The sequence below is a fragment of the Cataglyphis hispanica genome, chromosome 3 (genome assembly GCF_021464435.1).
Source record: "Cataglyphis hispanica isolate Lineage 1 chromosome 3, ULB_Chis1_1.0, whole genome shotgun sequence".
Taxonomy (NCBI): domain Eukaryota; kingdom Metazoa; phylum Arthropoda; class Insecta; order Hymenoptera; family Formicidae; genus Cataglyphis; species Cataglyphis hispanica.
The window spans coordinates 11428424-11440822 of NC_065956.1; the positions used below are offsets into that span (position 1 = coordinate 11428424).

At 31.5% G+C, this 12399-nt stretch overlaps 1 protein-coding gene across 3 annotated transcripts in view; it reads left to right on the top strand.

The window, feature by feature from the left end:
* The window catches only part of LOC126859234 (nephrin-like), a 223107-nt gene that overhangs the window by 137722 nt on the left and 72986 nt on the right, over positions 1 to 12399 (top strand). For all 3 annotated transcript variants that reach the window (XM_050610297.1, XM_050610296.1, XM_050610298.1), the window contains exon 7: positions 2404 to 2555. In XM_050610297.1, the coding sequence (XP_050466254.1) occupies positions 2404 to 2555 (152 nt within the window). The remainder of the gene's footprint in view (positions 1 to 2403; positions 2556 to 12399) is intronic.

Genomic DNA, 12399 nt, shown 5'->3' on the forward strand with positions numbered 1-12399 from the left:
AGCTGGAATAAGATTGTGACTAAAAGTTGAACTAACTTTTTCCTTAGACTTAAGTGTATAAAGTTTATAAGAGAGATTAACGTAAATATAATTTTTAAACTGATCACTGTTTTAATCTCTATCTTAGATTTAAAAACAGAATTACAGAGAATTTTTTAAATTTGCACTTATTATTATAATACTCGTGTGTGTGCATATATGTGTGGTACAGGCTAGAAAGAAATTTTTTGCTCGCACATTATTTTATTTAACTGTATTTCATCAAGTAAAACTATCAAAAATTTTTATTAGAAATTTTCCATAACAAATTTCTATCTTAGATTTCAAAATTCATCTTTACTGTCTCTTGTGAGCCTCTTAAGCCTTAAGCAACGCACTCAGGCATTATTCTCATAGCGTCTAATGGATAAAATGGCATAGCTCCTCGAACTTCTCTTTCAAAAGTCATACGATAAACGCGCCAACGACGCATACCTTATTGAACTGCTTCGTAACTCGATTAAAACCACTCCATGCGCGCGAATAATAATACCTGCTCATTTAAGCGCCTGAGGAAGTGATGAGTCTTCGGCTTCTATTTCTGAAAGGATGCTTGATTAGGAATATAAGTTCGTGAAAAGGATCGCGCGAACTGAGAGAGAAGAAAACGGAAAATAAACGAATCAATAAATGGAATTAATGATAAAAAATATAATTTATTTGACGATTTTGAAGAACTTTATTTTAGTACCTCTTTCCCTTTACTATTAATAAAATTATTTCTATTAATAATATCTTTATTTATAATATGAAACGTAAAATGTAGAATTTTTATAAACATATATAGTCATATATAGTATTCATGATAATAGAAAGATAAATAATATTAATTTCTCTTCTTTTTCAGATTCACAAATAGCATTCGGTAATTAAATTAATAAAAGAATATAATCAGAAACAGTATGAATGAATGATATTATTTACGCATATAGTCTCAATTAATATTTTATAATAAATTTCAAAAACTATTAAATAAAAAGAGTAAATAGAGTAAATAAAAATACGTAGTGTATATAGGAAACGCATTAAAAATGAATGAGAATAGAAATTATTAACGAAAATAGAATTATTAACGATTTTTCTAGTTCTTAATAAACTTTCAGCATTAAATATCTCGGCGTTAAAGATTTAAAGTTTCTGTTAAAAGCACAATTTTTAATATTTTTTTGCTTATAAACTTGAAAAGAGTATAGCTGCTATTCTATATAAATTTATATTAATAATACGATGTATAAAATAGTTCACGCTTGCGCAAATGTTCCTTTGAAGAAGCAGAAAATTTTAACGCAGTTGACCTAAAAAGTTGGCTGAGATAGGCGAATATATGTTGAAGTGACTAAAGTGATGAAAGGGAGACAGTTCTCGCGCGTTCGCGTTCGCAGGGAGAGAGTCTACTAAAAGTCTCGTCGAATTCTTCGCGTCGTCCCATCCGTTCGCGCACCTGACGACATGAATTTTGATTTGCAAATGAAATCTCAACTTTGTCGGGAATTTCGCACTCGGCAATCTTTCCCGGGCCGCCTTTGTTTTCGGCAGCTTTCATGACGAGCTTCAATTATACGGACTATTCTCTCATCCCGACTCCTTTCGCGACCTGTCCTTCCCTTTCACTCCGATATTCCATTTTTTTTTTCCTCGATCTATTCGCTTCCTTCCCTCTGTCTTCCGTCACCGCCATCGATCTACGCTTCCTTTTCTCCTGTTGGTCGGGAACTTTCTCGGAGAATGCCGGACAGAGAAGAGGAACTTGCGGCATGAAATTCGCGAACGGACTGAATTCTAATTATCCCAGCGTTTCTTTTGCGCGTTTTTCACGTTCTGCGTTTTTTTCTTTTTTGCCTTCGCCGCTTTCGCTGGATCGCGTCATCCTCGTTATGCGCTACCGCATATTGCAAAAACGTTGGAAAGGAACGGAAGTAATGGCCGAAGCGGAGTGGAAATCGAAAAAGCGAACGTCTATACTCCTGTCCCTGTCTACGCTCCTGTGACGGTTCTATGAATCATATTTACGAACTGTATACGCGATTGTCATCTTTGTTATATAAACGACAAATTATTTTATATTAAATTGGCTTACTGATATGAGTGGAGAGATTTTCAGGTTTTTCTCGACAATACAGAATAAATGAGAATTAGAATTTTTAATTTAATTTACAAAATTTACTGCATCTAATTTCTCTTAATTGTAAATTCTTTGGCAAAGTTGGAGCGTTTTATTAAATAAAAGTCACTTGCGCCATTCTTTTATTATTACAAAAAGTAGAAACATATAAAATAAGCGCATTTGTCACAAACTATTTTATTTATTTTTTTATATTTATGTTAAAGATATTAAATTTGTATTAACAATTTTTTTTGTTGCAGTGAAACCACTGAAAGTGGAAATTTTGGGGAAGGACCAGATCCTATCGGCAGGAAAGATGTATGACGTGAAATGTCAGAGCATCGGTTCAAAGCCGGCGGCGGTCCTGACCTGGTGGAAGTCCTCGAAGCAGCTGAAGGGACTGAAGAAAAACGTGAGTGACGCCAAGAACCTTATTCCTTGCGTTGCGCGAGGCAAAAACGTGCCGCGCTCGAACGAACCGCACTGCCGCTTCGTGCTTAATTGCATCCCCCCACTTAACCACTGTTTCGAGATACGAGAAACGTTCTTTTCTTCTCTTTTTCTCTCTCGATTACACAACTTTACTTCGCTTTATTACATAAACTAACCTGGATATCCTTTCTCTCTAATGACATGAACCACTTTATTTAAGCGCAAATATTTTTACAACGATGAGACAAATGGATTGTCTTAATATTCTAATAGCAAGTATAAAAATATTATTTCAAAGCTTAGTTAATTTAATTTAAAAGGAATATTATTATTCCGCTTCAACATCAAATGTAGATTTTGATTGATGTCTGTATTTTTGTAATTATTATGTTATTTTATTTTTAGGTGTATTATTCTTTATATAACAAACTTGTGATTTATTTTATCAACATGTTACTTATACAGATATCCTCGTGATGAACTATCGCTATATTGTTTTAATAAAAAGAATTTCAGTTATTATTACAGAGTATTGTTAATTTTCTTGGAGGTTATTATTATTTTATTTATATCATACTCAGATTATTTTATTTTATAATACTCAGATTTCAATCAAAATCTTAATTTTCGCTTGTTTTCTATTTTAGACCCCGCTCTCATATTACCTTTATATACAATAGATTCATTCGCGTCGCGATTCATTCCATCATCTCGTCTCGAAATTGAAATCTTCGATTCGCCGGCGATTCGTTGCGCGCGATTTCTCGATCGCGATAACGCACACTACCCCGTAATATCAATCACATGAGAGAGAGCTCATTCGCGGCGCTGGCCAAATCGACACGCGAAAAATCCGTCTCTCTCACGCGATTAAATGAAAGAATAATAGAAAAGAGCGAGAGTACGAAATAACGCGCGACGGAAATGACGACGTTGGCGGAAGATGATGTGCCGCGCCGCGCGATCTTCGTCGCGAATGACGGAGAAACGCTTTCAGCAAATCGATTCTCGTTGCGTTCTCCAGGTCTCGCGCGGCGCGCGACGGAGCGAAAATAAAAATGACAGTGCTTCGATACACGAAATACTGCTGGGAGCCTTTCACCTGCGACGTAAATGGGAATCCGTAGAAATAAATTCGCCTTTATTTCGCGCAATTTCCACCTCTCCTTTATCTATCTCTGGCTTGCATCAAGTTTTCTTATATGTTCTTTCTTTACTCTTTATGCCTTAGTAGCCGATGCAATGGCTACTTTGGAAGCCATTCAGCTAATTAAAAGCTCAGATCAAAGAGAAAATTTATTTTAAGGTACCTACGAGTACGGCGAAAAAAGTTATAGCAGCGTTTCTGCAGCATTTCATGCAGGTTTAAAGTAACGAAAGAATATATGGATGACTCTAAAAAAATACCAGCATGAAGGATGAATTTTACTTTATAACGGCAAGCAAAAAAAGCAAACAAATCTATATTTTTATATAGAAAAAAACTTTTGCATCTATTCTTCTCATACATTATTCGCATACATTCTTCGCATTATTACATTATTTTACCGGCGAAATTTCATTTTACCTAAATGTTACGACACAATTTATATTATAAAAAAGATTATTATATTATTAAAAGAGATATTTATATTATAAAAGAGATAAAATATAGTTTATCATGATTTATTTCTCGTTGATTACTTCGTTATAAAAAAATTCTACCTCATGACAATTTTCCAATGTCACTTGCGAAAAGCAAAATCATCATTACGGGTATCCACTCCCGCTGAAAGGTGGATCAGCTGGAAACCAGAAGCTCGCTGGGGATCAGAGATTCATGTAACAAATTCAACGACAAAAAAAAAAACTCGTTCGACTTTATACATGATGCTACCAAAAAGATTAAGCACCGCGCGTCATTTTCCCGATATAAAATTCGCTGTTTATTCTTCCTCCTCTTCCCCCTTATTTCCCTCGGATCCCCAAGGGCGGAAAGACGATGTCTACATAAATGGTTTTCCGGCTGAACCTGACGAGGTTGTTTCTTCGGGACGATTAAATGGGGAGATTGGACACGCCCCCTTGTTCCTCGCTGTATTTAGCCCCCTCTCCCCTCCCCTACCCTCTCCACCCCCCGTCCCCGCGATAATTTGGAATTGCACCTCGAGGCTATATCTGGTATCATCTACGTCAGCGATTCTCAACCGGTAACTTGCGAAGGCTCGTTCGCGGGGACTTGCAATTAAAAGTTCTATAACAGCGTCTGCCCCAATCAAAACTTTTTCTTATTAATATATAGATATCCTATACTCAATAATTAAAATTATTTTATATATACACACACAAACACACGCAAATATATTTTAAAGAGTAATACATATTATACTTTTTAAGTCACTATTCTTAACTAGAACTCTGATTAACGTTTGCTAAATTTTAGGATCCATCAATTTTTAACAATTTATTAAAATGAGTTTAATTTTATTTAAAAGAAATTTATTAAAAGAATTTATTAAAAAGTAGGTATGTTTGCAATTATTAATTATAATAAAAATCAGCAAAATAAGATTTTCTAGGCGACAAAAGACAATAGATACTTTAAAGTAATCTTTAAAGAGAATAATAAAACAAGCCAATTTGATATACGATATTATATCAAGACAAGATAACTACGTATAATAAGATGACGGCGATTGATAATTTTGTTAACAATTTACTTGCGCTCGTCCTGTATATATAATAATAACTCGTTGTGCGAGCGACAGCAAGAAATAATCGATTTCCATTAATAAAAGATCTCGTAAGCTACTTACAAGTGAGCAAGTATAGTGAAATGTTTTACGTCGTAAATTGAATTCAAAAGTTTTGTCCGTAAAAATCACGAACGAATTTAAAACTGTTAAGGAACAACATGATGTTCGCTGAGAACAATTTGCATCGTTATCTCGCCAACAGTAATAACCCGCTCGGACCATCCGATAATTAATTGAATCACGGGAACTGTCCGCTTGATAATCACGATAAGTTCTTCCGCGAGATATTACCTCGCGCGCCGATGATTATTTCCACGGAATATTTTTCTCTTCTCGTTATACGTCCCAGTTTCGACATTATGAGCCTGATAATGGCGATTGCCACGATTGCAGAACTATAATGCACAGATTTGTAACGCTTCGTATTATATCTAATAATCTGAAGAAAAAAATTAAAATTTATGCCAATAATAAATGAATCATTTTCTGCATTAATTTTGATTTCTCAGAATAAATATTTTTTAAACAACTTTATATAAAATTTTCATATAGACTTTAATTTTTTGCATCAAAATTGAGTCTATATTAATTGCGTTAATGTTTTAACATTAAAGTCATTTTTTTAATTTAGCTTTCCATACTTGTATAATTCATAATTTCACTCACCGAATTAAATCATTATACTACTGCGCGTGATTCGTTGGATGGTAATATCGAGAGAAATTTTCAACGTGTGTTCTCACTATTGATTTTGTTGTGTTATACTTTTAACATGATTCTTAATCATATCATACGATTGAAAGTATGACAATACAAATTCAATAATGAGATATGTAAAAGAATGTTTGTAATTGGTTTAATCTAATCAGTGAAACTACAAATTATACAAATATTAAAAACCAAATTTAATCAATAAAAAAGCGTAATTTTCTAGAAAAAATATCTACTTGATCCACTCGACGAAGTGATAAACATGGTAGCATGCCAGCGACAGGGCGGATCGTAATTCTCGACGTACTCTGTCTTATATATTATCGTAGAGATCGTTTTACGTGTCTGTTGGCATAACTTCAAGCCACTCACTGGGGATCGCGATAATAATTTGTACCGATCTGCTTTCTTTTGAATTTGATCTGACGCGGCAAAATCAACAAGCGCGAGTCGATCGATGTCGAATGAATTGATATCGGAAAAGATGCATTATATATGAAATGCATATTTTATTTGTTTGCGTTATGCTTTCTGTGAAAAAGCTGTTATTATATTATATATTGTTCTACTGTCAAAATATTATATTATTTCATGTGTTTTTATTAAAATAATTGATCGACATATTAATATATTTTTAAATTTTAATGCTATCGATAATATATTTTTATTAATATTATATATATATATATATATATATATATATATATATATGCGTTAATACATTGACCCATAAAATATTTTTCTGCTTTATCGGAATCGCGATAAATTCTGTCAGAACTTTGATGGCTCTTCATTGAAATGGGAATAATGGTAATTCCATCGTTTACGATTCATCCTCGTACAATCGCGATTAATTTCAGGTTCAATTACTTTTGAAAGACGTACACATTCATCCAGTGCAGGCCGAAGGGTTTTCGCGAATGAAAAAGCACTGAAAGGCGCTTTTATTACGGATAGGGATTAAGTACGAGAGCTTATTACACATCCGAGAGAAGACCATTTGTCGAATTACACCATTGACACCATATGACGTGTCTGCCACAACTTTGATGATTTTTTTATAGTACTTGATTCTTCAAGTTTTTCTCATCCAAGAAAATTGGATTATCCGATGCCTGCGCAAATGTATTTCGCCTCATATATAATTCTCATGCAGTGATTTTTCATGAGATAGAACTATTTATAATAATGTTTATCATAAACAATTTTTATACAAACGCAAAACAAGTTTGTACATTCCGTTGTCATATACATCTCGAACTCGTTGGGATACATTTTGAAGTATTTTTTAAAACGGATATTAAAATCCCCGGAGATAAAACAGAAAAGCAAATAATCGCAGAAAAAATTTCTTCATATCGACCAGAATGCCTCGGAAAAAATTGGCTATAGCTGTCTTATAAATTCAGCTCGCCATCGGAAACCTTAACGTCTTTTCCCGAGGAAGTTACTACAGCGAAAGAATGTCGCGCACATATTTTTCACGCAGCGACTTGAGTAGCTTAGGTTCGTGCGTTTTTCCGAAAATCAATAGATAATTGATAGTAACTCGGCAACAGTTTGTTCCTCGACGAAAGCTATCGGTATCTAAATATATAATATCTTGTCTCGCATATTTTTGACTTTATTAAATTCAATTTGAAAGAAAAGGATTGTATTAATATAGAGACATTGCTTTTGCATTACAAGCGAGATCTTTTCTTTCTGGAAAATTTTTCGAAGAAAAAGTCTCTCTCTGCAAAAATAATAATATACTCTTAGAAAAGCCAGCATTAAGAATATAAGAAACATTATTGCGAGGCACTCATGAAGGCCTTCTATCTTGCTCTAAGAAGAATGGGATTCCCCGTATACGAGCCGAAACGTATTTTCTTCTCGATTATGTCGGCAGAAGGGTAGAGAGTATATTTACGCAGAGGGACGATGAACCCTGAGGGGTCTTTTATAAAGACTTCTACTAACAGCGCTTTCAGATCGAGAATGTATACAGAATACCTCACACGCGTCGCGTAAACCTTTAGCTATCATTGTTTGACAAATTGAGTCAGTTTTTGTTTAAGGAAAATTTTATACATTTCTTTATATCTCAAAAAAGACTATTTGATTTTTTAAATTAAATATTTCCTGACAATTAAAATTTATATAAAATTCAACTTAAATTAAAACTAAATTTCTAAAAAAAAAAAAAGTAATCTCAATAGTTTAGTGTTGAAATACTTTCTTTTAGTTTAATTTTTGATATTTATAGCTGAAGGGTAATGTGCCGAATATATATCTAGCATGCTTTGTATATTCAAATTGCTTTAATTAAAACGAGGTTATTCGAATGCAGAATAGTCGGTGTGCCGATTGCTTCGTGGCAAAAAAAGATTTCTCTTTGTCTCACAGTCGATCTTGCTTTAACGCAATTGGCACGAGAAACTACGAATGCATTCAGTATAACAGGATGGATTCCGGTAATCGTGAGAGGAGATTCGAGACAAAGCGACTACGGCGACTGTGCACAGTGTGGCTCTAATTTAAACAAAATATTTGTACAATACGTTCTTAGATTATTTCCATTAAAAGAATTTAATCGCCAATAAATTGTAATAATTTTTAGTAATTTGTATTCTTATTAAAAACAATGTTGTATGTTTCAAAAGAATATAAAAATTAATTTCTTGTAACGATTAACGGATATTTTTATTATTAAATTACATTTAGTAATAATAAAAGTTATCCATTCTTAAAAAAAACCTGTTAAATCGATACTCGCAAATATTGTTGCTTCTTTTCCTCATTGTTGATTGGTTTTTATTTCAATATTACGCTGTACATTACTTCATATTAATAAAAATCTGTCATGGCTGCGTATTTGACAATTCAAATATTATATATATATATATAATTTTTATTTAATTGATTTTGAAAAAACAGTATACATATTATTATATTACATATAACTAATTTTATAATAATTATATGTATTTTATAATAGACGCATGCCCTAACCGCGTGCCCTAATATAATGCACCGTAAGCTGCTTCCGTTGGTCCAGTTGGACTTACCTATCGTTGATTCTGGCCATATTAATTCTGGCTACGTCTAGCCAGAGATAGCTTTGTCCCCTTATCAGAGGTCAATGAAGAAAAACAATTCCTTCCGTTGCCGGCTAATTATTGTCGCCGGGGTATACGAGCATAATTTTATGCTTATTTATGACATGACAGTTTGTCATGGATCGTTTCAATAAATTGCAAAATTTGATACATGAATAGTTTGACTGAAAATCAAATTATCAATCAAATTTAATAATTGATTGTGAAGTAATAATATTTAATCGTAATAAAATAAAATTAAATAAAATTATAAAATATATAAAATAAAATGAATAAATAATATAATATAATATAATATATTATATTATATTATTTATTCATTTTATTTTATAATTTTATTTAATTTTATTTTATTACGATTAAATATATTATTACTTCACAATCAATTATTAAATTTGATTGATAATTTGACTTTTAGTCAAATTATTCAAATTATATGACATATAAATATTTTATTAATTTATTTTAATATAAATTGCATATTATAAATATTATATATTATTATAAGATTAAATATTATTACTTCAAACAATGATTAAATTTGATTGATAACTTGACATTAGATTGACTCAAGTAAAGTTATATTAAAACGATGCGTGACAAACTGTCTAAGCTTTTATTCCTATGATAATAAAGATGGATGGGCTATGAAAAATTATGACAAAATTGGCACAACATCACAATAGTTATCAATATTTCATATAAGAAATAAAGTTATTAGTGTCTTCTACATTAAATAAATTAAATAAAATTCCAATTGAAAAAAATATAAAATATTTTTTCAATTTTTGTTTAAATTTATATTTTAAATTATATTTCTAATGTGTTTTAATATATATTTAAAAAGTCTAATAAAAGTTATTTGATTGCATTTATTCTAGCCCATCCATTTTGAGGCAACGGATTTATTTACAATCTACATTTGTATCTGCAATATCTACGGATCCGTCACCTCAAAATAAAATAAAATTTATCACTCACCGGCACTGATGCGCAACAGCGGAGATTTGGTCTTGAGGCTACGTTGTCTGCAACACACAAATATAAAATCCAAATTATAGCAACGTTTAAAATAATTATTAATATTTCAAAAAATTATTATTGTGCGCATCGAATTTTATATCCGACGCGTATATAATAAGAAGGTATATAAATATAAAATAATTTTATAAATTCTAAAAAAAAAAACAATTTTAAATAAAAACTTTTATAGTGTGAGTCTCTCTTGTTTAAACTATTTAAACAATAATCGAATCGAATTAATGCGTGTGCAAGATTTATAATAATTAATATAATAATAAAAATAATAATACTCACCCTTGGGTTGCTCCGCCGGTGCAGGATGCCTCTCCTAGGCCTCCTCCTCCTCCTCTCAGGCTATTGTTAGGTTGATCTATAACACAAATAGAACCAAATTGTAGCAGCGCATAAAATAATTAACATTTCAAAAAATTTATTGTACGCTTGAATTTAATATTTGATAAAAATCTGTTTATAATAATAAACAGATTAATAAAATAATTTTATAAATTTTGAAAAAAGACTAATAACTAATATTTTCATATAAAAGCTATAATTAAAATATATTTAAAAGTAAAAATCTTTTCCTTTAATTCTCTTATTTGAATCATATAATTACAAAATCAAATTACGCGATTAATTGTTTAATTTAAATTACACGTATGCAATTAATAAATAATTAATATACAAATAACAAATTACTTACCACAGGGCTGCTCCACCGATGCTTCTCCTAGGCCTTCTCCTCCTCCTCCTCTCAGATGGATTCACACGCACGATATTTTAAACGACACTCCCGCACTTTTATTAAAAGATACTTCTGCACTTGTACGCGCGATACTTCGAACGACACTCCCGCACTTTCGGCATGATCGAACCCCGTTTCATACGAAAACTGTACTGCGAGTCGACAAGTACTACTTTATTGCTCGAGCGTTGCTGTATGAATGATAACAAGGCTATAAGTCGTAAGATATTAACAAAAGCGCGCTAATGTTTACATCGCCAAGGCCGAATACAATGTTATTGTTTTCAGGGCCGAAAATATGTTGCGTACTGTTGACGTATATATGGTGTCGAATATTAAATAATACAAGTATTTTAAATTATAGATTAATTATTTAATAAAGGATTAATATATCATGGAGCTTATTATTATATTAATCATTATTCGAACCTGCGATTTGATTATTTTATTACGCGTTTTCAAGCCGAATCATATTTAAATTATCAAAAAATTGAATAACGATAAAATATGAAATATAATTAAAAATCAAGTATTTTTAAAGAAATAATTATTGTTTATAAAGAGAAAGAGAGAGAGAGAAAGATGGCGATAAAACAATAATTTACAATTTTGATTCTTATCATTTTGATTCTTGATTAAAACGTCACGCAAAATACGCGCTTCGGAATTTATCCATTATGATATAATTACGTATTATTCAAAATTTAAAGTGTGTGAAAGATAATTAATTATTTATGATATCAAATTATTACTACCGGATACTTGTCGCGATCGCGTTGAGTAGAGAAATTTTATGGAGTGTTCTCGCGTTCTACTTCTTTACTGTTCGACTATCGCCGTGAGAATAATAAAGTTGTAAACCATAACATGTTAACAGTAGCGCGCTAATGTTTACGCCCATGTTATGTTTTGATTATTCGTTGCCGAAATATTTTCCGTACTATGACGTATATACAAACGAAATATTAAATTATACATGTATTTTAAATTATAAATCAATAATTAAATTATCAATTAATATATTACGGAGTTTATTATATCGATACTGACAATATTGTTACCTCTTTTTCGCGATACTAATTGGTTATCTCGACGATGCACTGAACATTACTTTATATCAATAAAAGCTTGTCTGAGCGACACATTTGATAGTTTAAATATTAAGTGGGTGTGTAATTTTTATTTAATTTATTTTGAAAAAGTGGAAAACCAGAATTAATATGTAAGTAATTATATACACATACATATAAAAGTCACTCGAAAGTCTCGAAGTGTTGTCGCTTTTCCGCGATATGCTGATTGGTTCTGTCATTGCGCTTACTTTGTGAGCGGCTGTCATTGTACATTTTGACAGTTATGTGTATCAAGAGGCAAATAGTGTATTGAAAATTGTGTGCCATTAAAAATGTATAATAAAAAGAAATAAATGGCGCGCGCTTTTGTTGTCTAGTATAATAAAAATAACTATTAATTTACTTAGTAACGCACAAATTTGGCAAGTTGCTAATA